The 17,361-nt window shown below is 41.7% G+C and overlaps 1 protein-coding gene across 1 annotated transcript in view; it reads left to right on the forward strand.

The window, feature by feature from the left end:
• Positions 1-17,361, forward strand: part of nav2a (neuron navigator 2a) — a 217,352-nt gene that overhangs the window by 151,940 nt on the left and 48,051 nt on the right. Inside the window, exons 5-10 of the mRNA XM_080304494.1 lie at positions 330-573; positions 3,502-3,635; positions 11,118-12,342; positions 14,339-14,448; positions 14,544-14,652; positions 15,333-15,755. Of these exons, the coding sequence (XP_080160620.1) occupies positions 330-573; positions 3,502-3,635; positions 11,118-12,342; positions 14,339-14,448; positions 14,544-14,652; positions 15,333-15,755 (2,245 nt within the window). The remainder of the gene's footprint in view (positions 1-329; positions 574-3,501; positions 3,636-11,117; positions 12,343-14,338; positions 14,449-14,543; positions 14,653-15,332; positions 15,756-17,361) is intronic.

Consider the following 17,361-nt stretch of genomic DNA (forward strand, 5'->3'; position numbering starts at 1 on the left):
GCTTTATACAGCTACTGATTCATGCTACACTAAAGTAATGAAATACTAGATAAACAATTAAATTACAAAAATGTTGCTGTTTTTCACTATCTACAATAAAATAGAATATATGGTTTGATAAGCAAGAGAGATGATCTCCATATAAGAAAACAATCAAAATGCCATGAAATCATTAAAAAAACCCTAGTAGCTTATTTTCCAAGCACTAGTATGGTAAATGTGAAAAATTGTTGCAAACTTCATCCTCTATTTTGTTTTCATCTCCCCACTTTTTCTTTCTACTTTTCTCCTTTTAAATCATTCACCCCATCCTTGTTTCTGACCTTCAGAGATTCGGAATGGCAATCTGAAAGCCATCCTTGGCCTCTTCTTCAGCTTGTCCCGCTACAAACAGCAGCAGCAGCAGGCCCAGCGGCAAAACTCCCAGCCCACCCTCCCACTTGCTGCCCAGTCCCAGAGCACACACCCTCCACTGAGTCAGCAGATCAGCGCCCCGGCCCAGCTCAGCCACTCTCTGCATGGGACTCCTGCCATCACATCCCAGAAAGCAGCGCAGGCCGAGATGCAGTCCAGGTGAGGCTAACTGGAGTGAACAAATGTGTCCCTGTGGTGTTTACTTTCTTCACGTGCCTGCTGTTGTAATCCATCATTTTGACATTTCTATCTTCCTGTTCGCACTTTTTGTCATTTATAACTCTAAACCTGACCTCTCACTGTCTCTGTCCTCTTCCATATCTTTCCTCTCTTTTCTTCTCCTCTAGGGATGGGTGTCAAAGTAAACTACTCAAGTTTTCCCTTGGTCAGAAAAAGACCTCTAGGTCAGCTCTTGTGCCTTTCTAATTTCTTTCTCCTTCCCTTCTTTCCTCCACCACACCTCCTATTCCGTTCCATTCCTGGAAATAGGTTGAGATTGCCCCTAATCAAGGATAGCATTTCTTTCGCGCTGTAATGAGTTTAATGTTGTTTCTTTGTCTGTGATTAAGGGCAATCTCTACTACAAGCACGATCTATTATGCATGAGTGGTAGTGTTGGAGCAGATAGGAACAAAAGCTCCAGGCTCCATTTTCAGAAGGCCCTGTCTCTCTGGCAGCGTGCCTCATTTGGCAGGCCTGCTTAATGGGCTGTAGAAGACCTTTAGATAACCCTTAAGTAAATGTGTGCGTGCTTGTGTGTGTGCGCGTGTGTGCTCCTGCAATCCCCCATATAATATGACATTAATAATTAACACAGAGGAATCTGTGGCAGGTCTGTAATGAGACATGTTATATTTATCTTTGGTCTTACTTTTTTTTTCTTTTTCAGTTACATTAGCCTCCTTATAGCATGCAGCATCATATGATGTGATAACGCACCTTGAAATTTAATGTACCATTTAGTTTTGCATGCTGCCCCATCCCAGAATATGTTTACATTGCACCTGCCCGGATACAGCACCTGACCAAACTAAAGAAATGCCCCCCTCTTCTGGTCAGCATGTGCAACTACATCATTTATCAAAACACTTTTTAAACTTTTTTTTTTTTTAAATTGATTGATCTTAATTAAGATTTAAATGACTCTCTGGCATCATCTGATAGCGAATTTTAAAAGATTTTAACGATGTGAATTGTTTATATTAATGCTAGCTGCTAATATTGCGGTGAAAGGTCTATTTTTCTTTGTTTTGGAATAAAAATTATTGTTAACTCAGTGTTAAGATACTGAGTTAACAGCAAAACATGGTGCTTTTGAACATAATGAGTGTGAAAGAATCTAAGTGAAGAGAAGAATTGCTGTACAATTTAGTGTAAACAGACTGTTTTTTTAAGGGTTTTCTTTTGGTAAGTTGGTTGTATCCAAGTAATGATGTGCTGTTAGCACTAGTACTTCATTTTGAGAAATATTTAAGTACTTTTCTTTGTCTGCATTGCACTTTTAAGAGTGTAGAAAGAGAAAGATTTGCGGAGTAGATTTATTCTGGAATTTCTTTTCACACTATAGCCCATATTAAAATTAAAATTTAAGAAAAAAGTGTTGCTCGTTTTTTTTTTTTTTTTTAATGTAACCACTAGATTGAATTACTTCCTGACAGACTCAGTCCAGTGGGGGAAGGTAGTAGACTTGCTGGCCCTGCTATAATTGAAATGATTTTAGACTACTCTAGCCTAAATAATGTGGTTAAAGCTATTACCTTGCAACAGCTGGATAAATAGTGGTCACTCAAAGTGAATGGCAAGACGGAAATGAGAGTTTCTATAATGCACACGAGAGCTGAGTGAGACTGCTGTAATCTGCTTATCAAGTATCCGCCTCAGTCCCAAGATGGTGATGATGTCGCCAATGGTCAATTAGCATTTCATTAGCAGCTGTGTGCCACAGCCTGTTAGATTCCAACTCTCCTTATAGATTGGCTTGCAAAATGAAATCAAGGTGTCATAACTTCCACCAAAGCTTGTCTACAGTCTAATCCATGTGGGGAAAATAAGGAGGAGCACGTGTAATCTGAGCTCATAGTTCTCCCAGGACCTGCTCTCAGTCTGACTGTCCACTCTGCTGCAAGCTTATCTGTCTCCATTAGCCTGGTGTAGGTGTACCCTGGGGGTGGGTCGCCGCAACGCTGCAAGAAAAGCAAACAAAAGCTAAGTTTAAAACTAAAGCTGCAATTTTAAATAGAAAACTACACATGTCAGGAACAAGTGAACCTTGAACCTTGAACAAGTTTGGAAAAATGCCTTGTTAGAAAGGAGCCTAAAATAGTGTGAAGCATTTAGAAAGACATGAAGAGGAGGGCAGTCCTATTGTGGTTAGTGTAGCAATGAGGTTGAGGTATATTTGACCTTCTGGAAAGCAAACAGAGACCACTTCCCCCAGGAAATCAATACAGTAGGTCAACAAGTTCATATTACAAATTAACTGTGGATGTTGAGGTCCTCTACAGCCTATTGAGGGTGGTACATCAGCTTCAGTGCACATCATCACAGAGGCACGGTATAGAAAACAAAGCACGCTAGTGCAGATTTCTTTTTAAAGCTCATCCTTTGTGGCAAATTGCACTCCCCTAAACAGTGAAGCATGTTTGTGTAGCACTTTCCTTTTTTAAACTATTAACTATACTTAATTTAGTTTTGAAACTATATTAATTTTATCACTAGTTTCAAAACAAACAGAAGATGTATGCTACTAGGATATTTTGGTATTTGCAGAATGTGGTTTTCTCTTTCAGAAATGTGATTTGTTCTACAACTGCCACTTACCCTTCTAATGTGTTTGGTTAAATCACATAAAATGCTTGGTCTAATAAATCTAATTATGTTATACCCTCCCATCTTAGTTTACAGTCTGTTGTGCTTGTGTTATAGGCTTGCAGTGACCTAATGTGTCTCTGTAATGTGTGGGGGAAAATAAAACTGCTTTAGATTCATAAACTCGTGTTTGTCATAAAGCAGCTAACTTTTTTGGCCTGTTTATTCCCTCTTTTTTCTCCCTTGCTTTCTTCCTTTTTTCTTCTATCTATTCATCAGACTTCCTGGCCCCACAACAAGGGTGTCCACTGCTGGCAGTGACATCCCACCGAGAGGGTCGGTCAGTGCTGCTGGGAACAGACGGAGCCAGGGCTTCAGTGACAAAACCAAAGCCAACTCACACCTGAACAAAGGTAAGCCAGAGATACAGATACAAATGGGTGCACACTGACATCTTCAGGTTGAATCTTGGATGTTGGCAAATCCCGTTAGCATGTCATCATGACATGTGTGCAAGTTTAGAGGAAGAGAAAGTAAAATTAGAGGACAGGCAGTAGCCTTGCAGCTGTAAAAAGTCTTAATGCTGTGTTTAGGATGATTTTATGGTGAATCCTTTGGGTGCTTTTTTGTTTTTGTGGGGAAAATGCAAGTTAGCTGTGCTGCTTTGAGGCTAATAGAGGATTAAAAACCATGCCAGTAATGCTTGGCCCTCAGCACGCAGTGCAGCACAGAAACAACTGTGTCTTTTAAAGAGAAGAGCAACAAAGAACTGATGAGCATAAAATCCAGAATCACATAATGACTACATGCTCACCACCTTTGGAATCATTCTGAACATTAATGTTGCATTTTTAAAGGAGGTGGAGGTTGTTCTCAGTTTGCTTGAATCTCAGGCTGACCTGTGCAGTGTCTTTAAGGAAACGTGTCTTTGAAACTCTGTCCCATTACTCTTAATGTGTGGTTTCATGTAATATGAGTTAAATGTCATTGTGACCTCCATTTGCACAGACTGTATTCATCCTCACAAATGGAAAGGTCACTCAAAGTGTGGACCATTTAGAGCACTGCTCTCTACCTTTTTCCAACCTGCACAACTCAAGTGCAACAGCACAGTGAACCCTTTAGGACTTGCGAGAGGTGTTCGCCTCAGCACAAGAAGGTCCTGGCTTTGAATGGACCAGTCAGCTGGGTGGTGTGGAGGTTACATGTTCCCTGTGACTGTGTGGGTTTTGTGTGGGTTCTCTGGATTCCTCCCACAGTCGCAGACGCTGTGAATGTAACAGTGTGAATAGTTGTCTGTCTCTTTGTGATGGCCCTGCGATAGACTGGCGACCCAGTCAGGGTGTGCCTCGGCTTTTGTCCTATCACAGTTGGGCTCTGGCACCTAACCCCCCCCCTCAAACAGCTGCAGCACTGAGCTAAAAAGAGTTGCCTGAAGGGATGGATCCAAGTATTATTTTAGAGAAATAAAGTTCTGAATGAGAACGTTGGCAAACAAAGTTCAGTTGCTCTTCGTAAATCATTGTGCCTTTTCTTATTTAGGAACATCAGGACCAGCTCATCATCACTTTATGTCAACTTCAATTTTTTCAGTGTGTTTTTGGTTTTTGTTTGTTTGTTTTTTTTTAACTTTTTTTTTTTTTTTTTTTTTACAAAATCATAAGACATGTGAGGTGTATGTTTGCTACACGATAACATCCAAAAATGTGTTTTTCGGGACACATTTAATGTATGAAGGTCTGAAGAACAGTGCAGGTATTCTAGGCAAAACAGTGTCATGTGTCCTCCACTCATGAGGCCTACGCTCTTGCCTAATCCAGATGGAGTGTTTCCACTAGTGGGACGCCATTTGATGGGGACTATCTTCTTTTGTCTGCTTTATGTGAGAAAGAGAAACAGTGGACAATGCCCCAATCAGATCCTCTCAGCATTGCATGGAGTGCTACTGTGAAGAATATGGATGGACATGAAGATCTCTGGACACCTGGAATACCTCCTCCCACCTGATTCCTTTAAGATTAAGCGGTTATGTTGAACACTGTAATTCAAACAAGGTGGGAAAGTACAAGCAGTGTGGGAGTTTAGTAGATCCAAGAACAAAGCTGTTCACTGTGATAATTTTCCTTTGGAGTCAGAACTGTATTCACACCATATTCTTCCACGGTGCTCTGACCCAGTTTAACCGCTCTACACTGTTCTGAAGCTTACAAACTCTGGGTGTTTGGCAGTACGTTTGGTTAGACCAGTGTGGAAATAGTTTCTGTCACCACTCAATGGGCCAGAGCTTTATATAGACTTTGTTAGTGTTCACAGTCTAAACTCATTACCCTGCATTAGACAGAGAATTCTGACTGCCCAGAGAAAGACAGGGCAGAAGAGTAAGGGGAGAAAAAAAAGTGTGTGTGTGAGAGAGAGAGAGGGAGCTGGAGAGGGACTGTTGTCTGTTTAAACAGTCACAAATTAACTGGGACCAACGCTGTGAGAAGCACTGTGGGGCATTTATTCTGATGCTCGGCTCCATTCGAGATGAGTGAGTTTATTAGTGTAGACTGCAGGGAGATTTGTCGGTTTGTGTGAGTGTAAAATCACCATGATTTGGAAAAAAAACCCAACAGAATTTTGGGGAAATGTCCTTAAATTTGTTGATTAAATACACTTCATAACATGAAATCCTATTAGTGCTCAGAGTGAGATTTCCAGTAGACACATTTGTCAATGACTTTATTGGAAGTATTTCCAAATAGTTGGATTTGGTGGAAAGAGTGTCATTTTTTTAGGCATCTTCAAAGGGACTTGAGCACCAACTGCAATTCTGCTAGAAGGCACAATCCAGCTAATGAAAAAGCACGTGAAGATTAGATTTTATAAAAATCATCAGATACAGGGAGGTCAGGATGATCGGGGGGAGCTACGTTAGCACACAGCATTGACTTGAAAGTAACTGCAAGATGTGTGAAGTAGCTGTGATAATTTGCATGAAAACAATTGGCTCTTAATGCTCAGCTGGTATCCTGACAGCTGATATATGAAGCTCTGAGTCTGAAGCATAGATGCGTCGGCTGATGCCAGATATAAGCTATTTGCAGCATACTCTGGGTGAAATAAATGTGCACTGAAACCAGAAAAAGCACGAGCTTGCATGCCTTTCTAGGTTTGTGTGTTTGGGGCAGCAGGCCATATGATTGTCAGCAGGTAGCATGAGAAATACTGGTCAACCCCCTTCCAGGTTCCTCTTGGCCTGTTGTTGCTAAGCCCCTCCTCCTGCTGGAGGACCCACCACACTCCTCCTCCCCTCCTACCCACTCTAGATCTGTGGCCATGGTTTAGAACTCTTCCCTGATCTCTCATCCATCTCTTCCTCTCCTCTACTTCTTTCTCTGATGTCCTGGATGTCTGCAGCACCAGTGAGGTTTGTCATCTTTTGTCATTGTTGCTGCCTAAAATGTATTTCTTTTCAATAGCGCAGAAAGCAAAGGGTTTTCCTACTGTTTAATAAGCCAATTTCTTGCTCCTTTAATGTGAAATTGATGTAGATTACCCTTCTTCTTCTTACCAATTGGTCATTGAACTAAAAGCTGCTAGTAAGTATACTACACATGAAGTTATTTGTGCTTATTGTAAGACGTTGCTCCTCGAGGTTCAGATAGTTACAGAAACACCTGCAGCTTCTTTTCAGAGGCCAGATCTGGTCTGTGTCAAAGGCTCTGATGCCAAAATAGAATAATGTTACTGGATGGCTGTACAATAAGTAAACACAAGTGCCTTAATATAAGGTGACAGTGTCTGGGTGTTCGCCGAGTGACACATAGCAGAGAGACAGAAAGAGTGTGGGACACCTATGGTTGTGTGTTTCTGTATGTGTGTGTTTCTGTTGCCCATGTGTCTCTTGGATTGTGTGTTGTATATGTGGCTGGTGCCTCTGCTGAATGAATAGCCTGCTGATGAGCTGTAGCATCACTGTTTGAGTGTATTCATGTGGAGAAACTTTAAAAAGTTTCAGTCACCACACAAAAGCCAGCTGTCGCTCTCACTTTTTTGAGCACAATGACTGAGGAGCAAGAGAGAGCAGGCTTCTCAAATGTGAACACGATGAGCAGCCAAACACCTTCAGCCTCAAACTGTGCCAGATTTTTACATATTAAATGTCTCTGAAGGTGTCAGTGCATTGAATAAATCTAACCAGTCAGGGAGAACTGACACCGCAGGTTTGGTTCAGCACAAAGATGGTTTTACTCTGGCTACATGTGAGGGTAACTTGTGCATAAGTGTGACATTTTCAGGTCAGCAATATGGTTGTTGACCGATTGAGAGCTTAATGTCTTGTTATCAGGGCAACCGCAAGGAGCAAGGAGGGTTTGTGATGTCTAAACATTGTTAGCTGATGTACACTTTTATAAATTTTGTGCATGAAATCTATCTTACATCCATGCGGACTGTGCATTGTCATAGGCTCAGTGATTTCACTGTTTATAGATGCTTAGCAGAACACAGCTAGATCAGGTGGCTCAAGTGCTTGCTCCTAGGGGCCTGCCTGGGGCTCATCTGATTGTTGGGGCTTCTCTGGATTATTGTAGGGTCTTTACTAGGTCAGGGCAATATGGCCAAAAATATTTATCACGATATATATTTGAAAATTTCCGATAACAATGTAACTGACAATATAATTGACTCGAGACAAAACACTTTACAACTCCACAACTTTATTAGTGCAAAAAACCCCATCAATGTATTTTCACTTAAACAAGCAGCTGTTTTTTATGTGCATTAAAGTTATATAAAATTTTTACAGTGCAAATGCAAATTATACATACACAATGTAGCACAGTACGTATCACGCCGTGAGACTCCTGACTACGGTAGCCATAATGCTCCGACAATCCATCAAGCGGTGTGGCTTTCGTACTTTAGCAAAGTCGTACTAAAAGATTTTTTGACAGATTTTTGAGTGCCGTGTACCACATAAAATCAGTTCGGTAATAATGGTAATAAAAACGGCCTGCTTGCTTGCTCTACCAAAAAATGTGCTTTGGTGTGTATCTGATGGACGAAAGCCAAACCAGTTCCACACCACTGAAGTTGCACCATTTTGACAAACCAATTCTAGTTAATCTGTTTCATACAACGATCCGCTTTCGCCCTTCTCATTCTCCGTCGCCGCCATGCTTTTTCCGCCAAGTGTGTATGAAAACAAAGGTACTGCGCATGCATTTTAAATCATGCTTTTTATTTGTTTTTGTTTTTTAATGTCTCTGTAAAGCACTTTGAATCACCTTGCTGTGGAATTTTGCTATATAAATAAACTTGCCTTGCCTTACAATATAACGCACCTTGAGGCAGGTAAATTGAATTCTAATATATACACACACAGACATGAGTGTGGCACTCCATGAAATAAAAACTGAATTTGAAAATTACCATTTCAGCTCATTCCCGAAATTATTTGATGTAATCAAGATGCTGACACAGAAACAGACTTGTAGAGACCGAGGCAGATTTTTTTGGCAGACAGGAAGTAGGAGGGTGGTCTGTGATCCTTGTCCCTTTGGGCTGTGCTCTTCTGTCATTTTCTGCTTTTTATTTTAACCACCAATGCTTGCAGTAATTAAGCAGTTAAGCCATGAGTACTCAAATTCTTTCAACATGTTTCCTCAAGTAGTCAGCTCAGCCAGAACAGTAAAGGAACGGCAATGAGAAGATTTAATTCCTGGACTTGGCCGGAGGCTACACAGGGGTCATAGGGTCAGTGGCCCACGTTAAAACAATTATGTGATTATTTTTGAGGTGAAACTGCTTCCTCAAGTGCAAAAACTCCACTGCTACATGAGAACAACATAATTTGCACGTCTGCCTGTTAATTTATCATGATTGGTTCAGATTTGGACCAATTGAAAGTGATGCATACAGAACACAAAAGTCATCAGCGTTCGCTTACACATGAAGCTGACATTTGCAGACATTTCTAGATTAATGGAAAGCTGTGTAGGTGTGACAGAGGATGAGGTCTTTACACCCTCTTGTGGTCACTTCATTAAGTATACAAGTGGCAGTTTTGATTTTTATTCATACTCTTTATTCTTTCACTAGTATTTATTTTGCGTGTGACTGATTTAGGTTTTTAATTTCAACAGCCTTTCCAGGAATTGGGTCCCAAGCTTCTTTTAAGTTGAGATTGTGTTGCAACAGTGTCTAAGTTCATCACGCTAGTGTCACGTCTGACCCAACCCGTTGAAGATTCACCCCTGACAACCTAACTGGAGCGTGTAAGCCCCGGTCACTGGGTCCAATCTTGTCAGTGATCAGCTGACTCGTTGTCCAGAGCCTTTCCTTTCTTTTTTTTTCTTTTTTTTTTTTCCCAACAAAAATCCGAGCTGACCCCATTCTTGGACAGTACCGACCCTCCTGCTGGCTGATATCAAAGCCCCACTCATCTCAAACCTGCAGTGTCAATCCCCTTCATTCTCTTTGCAGTCCCTGTAATCATAGCAGGTCCCCCTCTCATTCAGCCGCTACCAATTGGAAGCCAGCTATTAGCAACCTGACCCACTTTGCTGATTGCTAACTACTAGCACATCTAATTGGGCCCTAATCACTTCCTAATGGCTGCATTGTTTCAGGCTGCTCTCACTAAATGCTAAATAGGGGTAGAAAGAAGAAGCAGTGAGTGGCCGCCTATTTGCATTTAGGGCATGAAAGGTGCTATAAAATGAAATCATCACACAGGACTAGTGTTTAATAAATTCTGACATAATGAGACCATAAGAATAACTTATGTAGTAAGTGAGTTAACATACCTGTGTGAATTGATCAGAATACCAAGTTATCTGTATTGATTTTCATGTGTAATTCTTCCTCTGAATAGAAAAAAAATGTACTGGCATGCATTTGGAGTTTGAAATGTGTTTTCTCTTGTCTCGTCTAATGAAAAACACTTGTAATAAAAAGTAAACTCAGGAGGTTTTAGGGGTTTGTAGATGAAGAAGGACAACAGAGCAGCTGCACTATCTTTGAATTAATGTGTCACTTTTTGTGTTTGTGTCTAAGAAGTAAGCGGAGTGTGTTACAGCTAAAGTGCGATGATTCATTGCACCCAGTGCTCCCTGCACTGGCCCTCTCTCTCCCTCTCTCGCTGGCCGTTGGTGTTTGAATATTCAAATGTTGCTGGTCTGAGCTCCATGCTGTTAGTAGCCCTGCTGTGCGTACACACTGAGATCTTGAGCAGCACTCAGAATACTTGGGGGTTTTTTTTGTTTATTTTTATATGGGCAGTGACTACCTTTTCAGCTCTTGCGTTGCTTCTCCAGCTCTTGGTAAGTTTGCTTGTTGAGAGTCACGTGCTGCAGATTTTCTCAGACAACTCCTTAATGAATGATGAATCTGTAGCAGGAACATGTTTGTAAAAAAAGTACTTTCTGTTCTGTTCATTTCTAATTCAAACCATATTTTTTCGTCTTGTTTCTCAGTTTAATATACAGGGGAGTGGTGTAACTAGACAGTGTTTTCTTTGTTAAGCAGAGGGACCGTGACCAAAATAAGTCCATATAAGTCCATGCCTTATAAGTGCAGCAGCACTGCTTCTTGACTAGGCCTTCTTGGCGAGACTTAAAAGCACTTGAGTATGGCCCTCATTGTTTTTATAAACAGTTTGTGATGGGCTCCTCTCGTTGTTAGTGCTAAGGGGTTTTTAACAGTTTTGGTGGTTAGTCCAGAGAAAAGTAATGGCATGTTTGGTTATATCAACACAGGCCACCTTCAGGGCTTATAAGGTAACTCTGTGTGGGGTCAAAGAAGCTTCTGTTTTTCCTTGTGTCCTTCAGATTCTTCGTCTGCCTGAATTTAGTATCTAAGCTTTAACTCCCTTCTTTATTGTTTAATAAATTGTCTCTTTTCTGGTACAGATTCCTCAGAGGGCCTGACCTCACAACCTTTGGTGATGACTGAGCTTGCTCCATCATCTGCAGTGTCTGTCAGCTCCTCCACCAGCATCCCTGCCACTACCTCTACCCTGATTCCTCCCTTGTCCTCATCCTCCTCTTCCACAGCTATTCCCCAGCCCAACAGCAAGCCCTGGAGGGGCAAGTCAGCAAGCTCCAAGCACACCTCTTCTAATTCCTCCGCCTCGACGAGCCCCCCCTCATCTGCCATGCAGTCTGTCAAGCAGGAGAAGGACACTTCCTGTAAGACTGCTCTGACAAATGAAGCTCCTCCTAAGGTAGTAACTCAAAAGTCAATGCTGGAGAAGCTTAAACTCTTCAACAGTAAAGGAGGCTCCAAGTCGTCCTCCATCTCTTCCTCCAATGGGGTAGGGCCCCAGACTGATAATACTGCACCAACCAGGCAGCTTGGAGCGGGGCAGGTGGAGAGAGCTGAGACAGGCTCCAACACCGACCCCTTAGAGGAGAATGATGGCAATGTTCGGCCGGGACTCAACGGAACCAGCAATGGGAATTCTTGTGGAGCGGCTCCCTCTTCGGGAACTACGGTTTCTACCACCGCAAGCAGCCCCAAAATAGCTCTGAGGGGCATTGCCCAGCGAACTTTCAGCAGAGCTTTGACTACCAAGAAAGGCTCAGTCAAAGGACCTGAAAAAGATAAGGAAAAGGGGAAGGAGAAAGGGAAGGAGGTAGCGAAGCGCACCTCCGTCCCTGATAAAACAGAGCTGAGGGGAGATGAGCACAAGGAAGAAGTAGTACCTGTTGCTCTGGATGCTGACACAAATAAAAGAACCTCTAAAATTGCTAGTTTCATTCCCAAGGGAGGTAAATTGGCCAAAAAAGAGAGTTCCACCCCTGCACAAAGCGGAATACCAAAGCCAGGAGGCAAACCCACAGGAGCTGGTGGTAAAGCTTCTTCAGTGAAGGAAGCAGGGGAGAGGCCTCGGAGCATGCGGTTAGGAGGGGGTCTCGCCATGCACCGTGGCCCCCTGGACAGAGACAGGGACAGCAGGCACTCCAGCTCTACCTCCAGCCTGGCCTCCACAGAAGGAAAGACCAGCACCGCCCCTGTGGCAGGTGGTGGCACTACCCAGAGCACAGCCAGCAACACAGTCAGCGTGCAGCTACCTCAGACGCAACAGCACCATAGCCACCCCAACACAGCCACTGTTGCACCTTTCATGTACAGGTAAGATTGCACTTTCTTGGAGTATCTTGTCTAAAGTATGTGGTAGTGAATCTCAGTTTCACCTGCCTATATCACCTACATGCAATAATGAAAGCAAGTAATGATAATTTATAGTCAAACACTATATATAAAAAAATCTCTCTCTCTCTCTCTCTCTCTCTCTCTCTCTCATATATATATATATATATATATATATATATATATATATATATATATATATATATATATATAAATAAGTGTGTGTGTATATATATGTTACACTGTTAGAAAAGTAAAAAGAAACAAAATGAAGTTAGGCCTTATAAAACAATAGTATTAAAACACTGCTCATACAGTATGTTGCATATTCATTCTGTTGTATATGTGATCATATATGTGAACTTATTCCACATGTTTGAATGAATATGAATCGGTGTATAACCTGGCTCTATGTTTCCAGGGCTGTGTAAGATTATAAAAAAATGGAGTGTAGCCTGCAAGCTAGTTCAGACAGGCAGCTTGAGTTGCATTGCGTCATACACTCTAACATGCCTCACTTTGATTACATCGTGTACCAGATACGCCTTCACAATTTGGCGATCCATTTAAGCTGCAAACTTTCCAATCTTCCCCCCCGACAGAAAGTGCTGTCCTGTATTACACATGCTGTTTGAACCTCTCCACCACTCTAGCATCCACATGTAGGTTCTCAGAGTGATGTTTACTTAGCCCTGCTCAGTTTTATGTGTAACATATTTGCAGGGGGGCTTGAAACCAAACTCTTAACTGGACAGCGTGTGTGTACTATGTCCTGCCTGCCATCCCTTCACCCCAATTGGTCGTGGCAGATGGAAACCCCTCCCGGAGCCTGGTTCTCCTGGAGGTTTCTTTCTGTTAAAAGGGAGATGTCCTTCTCACTGTTAACAAATGCTAGTTCACAGGCGGTCATCTGATTGTTGGGGGGGTTTTTTGTATTATCGTAGGGCCCTTACTTTATTCAGGCAATTCTCGTTGTGATTTGGTGCTATATAAATAAAATTGGATTGTTGTTTTTTTTTTTTTCACCAAATACAAAGTTTTTCAAAGTTTTCTTTGAATATTTGTCCATCTCTAAATTGTTAAACAGTAATCTTTAATATGTTCAGGTTCTCATATTTTGCCTGCCTGTTTGTACACGTGCATCTGGGCAAATATGTGTAGATGTTGTGCGCCCCTGACCTCTGTCCTGGTCGCAGTGTGATAAGGAAGGAGGTCCCTCATGCGCTCAATAAGTCTTTTCTAACAACCACTCATTAACTTCCTGATGTTTCCTGTGCTGCTGCCCTTTCTCCCTGTGTACATTCTGACCCATAGTTAACAACCCCACCGCCAAAAAAATGCCTCCATTATCAGCACTTTGAAACTTCCTCTTTTGCTGTCAGGTACCATTACAAGCAGGATTATACCGCCTCCACCTGTCAGAAAGATTATGTTTGAAAGTAAATTAGAAGGATTAAAAACATACGATCAATGCTGATGACCATTAACTTAAAACAAAGCACACTGGTAGAAATTAGTTCAAGGAAAAGATATGGAAATAAGCTAAAGTTTAACCCTGTATTAGGTTGGTTAGTCAGAAGGTCGAGTTTCCATGCTGCCATTCTCTGTACAACAGTGTGAGTCTGAAGCAGTCAGTGGTTTTCATTGTCTGGTACACAGAGCGAGTAGTCAACAAGGACAAAGTCTGGAATCGGGCAAAGACCGCAGGCTGAATATGAGCGAAGCTTTCGAATGTCATCATTTCAAAACACTACCAGTGGTTCAGCTGTATCGATTTATCCTTCAAAGGCAAACTTTTCTGGTGTGTGGGGATTAGCAGGCATTCATTTTGGACTACAGTCACAAGACTTGAAACACAGCAGATTTAAATCTTAATCGGGTTTATCCCTCTTTCGTGACAATTTGCTCAATATTAGGTTCCCACTAAGTGCACAATAATTCAGAATCGATTTGATCTGTTGCACAATTAATTTTCCAGATCCCAAACAGACAGCGAGGGAACAGTGACTACTGAGACCGATTCAGGAGGCAGAGGTGGAGACATTTCCTTCACCAAGACCAGCCAGACATCCATCGAGGACCTTTCAGGTCGGCGATCAATGGAAATATGTAATCTTTCTGGTTCAGCATAGAGAAAATATGTTCTTAAAATTTTTTTTGTTTTTTTTTATTGTGCTGGTCAGGTGAAGACCCAGAGACCAGGCGGTTGCGTACTGTCAAAAACATAGCTGACCTGCGGCAAAACTTAGAGGAGACCATGTCAAGCCTCCGAGGAACTCAGGTCTCACACAGGTACAGTGATTGGCACTGCGCTCTGGCTCATCCCACATAGTGTTTTTCTTGATATTGAGCAATTCATTTTTCACTGAGCTTGTTAGGAAAACAGTGCTTGGAGGGAAGTTTATATGTGAACAAACACTTACTATCTGAACAGCAACTGAAACAATGCTGTTATGGTTGAGTGGTAAATCATCTAAATCACACTCATTTTTTTGGTGGATTTGAATCAGTCTTGTGGTCAGTAGACTGTGTCTGTCTGTGTTTAACAGGTATTACCTCCTTTTTTTCTTATAGCAGTCTTATCCTTCTTTTTAGGGATCTTTTACTTTGATCGTTGGGCATGTCTTTGATGCTTCTGGCTTAGCTCTAATCACGTTCCCTCCTACAGAGTTGTGACCTGTGCTCTGGTGTTATGTGTCAGTGCTGACCCAACTGTCTACATAGTTTATACTCTGCTCTAAGGTCAATAAATCTGTTGTTCATAAATGAAATTGTGCAATTTGATGCTTTTTTTTTCTCCAGTGCTTCTCTCTGTTCCATATTTCCAGATCCTAGGAAAAGAATTCTTGACATTTGGTGTAGTGATTGGCCACTTGCTTACTGCTTCAAAAGGCACATTTTTGAATGAAATGTTATCAGAAAACATTAATGTGTGCTCTCAACTTGTCTTGCCTTCATTGTATTCCGCTCAGCACCTTGGAAACCACCTTTGACAGCAGCATTACCACAGATATCAGCGGCGGTGGCGGCACAGGCAGTGGCAGCAGCAATAGCGGAGGCAGTCGAAGCATCCTCAGCCTTACATCTTCCCGCCCCTCACTATCCTCGTGGCGACTGGGCCAGTCTAGCCCTCGTCTTCAGGCGGGTGATGCCCCCTCTATGGGGAATGGTTACGGTGGCCGTGTGGTTGGTGGCCAGGGAGGACGCTACCTTTACCCCGGGAACCTGCGGCGACAGCTGGCTGGCAGGGGAGGAGCCCTGTGCAGCGTGGACCTGGGAGACAGAGCCGGGGAAGACGTCGACCTTGATGGAATGCCAATGGAAGTCACGGGATACATGAGCGATGGAGATGTGCTGAGCAAGAATGCTGTGCGCACTGATGATGTGACCAGTGGGTAAGTGAGTCTTTTTTAATCAGACACATGTGTTATCAATACAGAAACTTTTTGCCAATAAATCCATTACTGGCAAAAAGTAGTATAGTATAGATACTCTTGGTTAACAAGAGTATCTAGGGAACTTTCACTGGTTCTAACATCTTCACCGGGAGGATTTTCAGCATTTCTCTGTTCTGTCATTGTCCATGCATCATCTTTTGTTTCTGTATTGTTGTTGGATTAAACAGGAAAAACGTGAAAACCTGTTGGAAAGATTTTGCAGCATTTACTAATACTGCATTACAGTTCACAAAAAGTTGAGTTACAGTGAATCTGGGTAAGCGCAGTATTTATGTGACAAAAACATATTTGCAATATTTCCCAACCCCAAAAGATTACTGGTAAATATTCTAATAACTCTGATGTGCTCAAACATAAAAAAACATATGAAAATGGATGCCATGCTTATATAATATGACTTTTATGGCTGAGATGTGACAGTTTGGTCTCTCAACAATGAGAAACTTGTCTTTAATGTAGGCTTACCACAGGAGGGCAGTAGTGTTTCTTGACTGTATATGTGCAACCCAGCTGACAGATGGTCTCTATAGCACAAGTATCATTTATTCTGTACAGTGAAAATCCCACAAGTTTGCAGTCTTTCAGTGTTTCGATGCTGTTGTCCTGATAACCTGGTTATTTTTCTCTTTGAAAGCCAGTGACCATGTTGTAGCAGGCCCCTTGCATACCTTGGCTGGCACACAATTTAAAGTACTGTTGTCATCATTATTATCAGATGAAGCCATAAAAGGCACCAAATCATCTTCAGATGGAATAGAAAGTTGGAAAACAAGAGATCAGGGTATTTGTTCAAATTCTGTGTAATGTTAATATGAATGAGATTTCATAAAAGCAGTGAAGGTGATTTAAAAAACAAAACAAACAAAAAAAAACATGCCTCTTAAAAGCTGTGTGGAAATTACTTCATCTAGCCTGCATAGATCTGGATCACCATAGTCACCAGCCCCGAGGCACCTTTAGAAAGCCAGAGAGCAAAGTACTGTTGAACTACTTGATATATCTGAATCTGTGACTAAGCAAACCAAGCCAGGCCACAGCCACACCTGGACAGACGAGTGACGTGTACATGTGAGCCGAGACATTATCTTATTCAAAACACTTTATATCGGTAAGAACTATGAATAAGACAAAAATCATATGCCACGTTTATATTTATAATTAATAAATTATACTTTTTTTGGACAAACTGATTCATCAGTTTAGTCTTTAAACAAAGGAAATCAACATCATCCTCACGTTTTAGAAGCTGGTGCTTTTTTATTTAGACTGGTAAATGATCATATATCCATCATTTCAAAAACCTTTTTGTCATTTGCAAGCTAGATTGGATCAAACAGATTATGTAGAGAGTAAATTGAGCTGGATTTGATGTTTAAATGGTGCCTTTTTGTCTGTGTGAAAAACATGCTTGTGGTGTGTATTTGGTCTCAGCTGTCTGATCTCTATGGATGATGTGACGGATGGCTGGCAAAATGAGCTTTTATTCAAATGGGAACATGCTGACTAGACTAGATTATATTCTTTGTGTTGGGGCGAAGGGGGT

The sequence above is a fragment of the Astatotilapia calliptera genome, chromosome 1 (genome assembly GCF_964374335.1).
Source record: "Astatotilapia calliptera chromosome 1, fAstCal68.1, whole genome shotgun sequence".
Classification (NCBI taxonomy): domain Eukaryota; kingdom Metazoa; phylum Chordata; class Actinopteri; order Cichliformes; family Cichlidae; genus Astatotilapia; species Astatotilapia calliptera.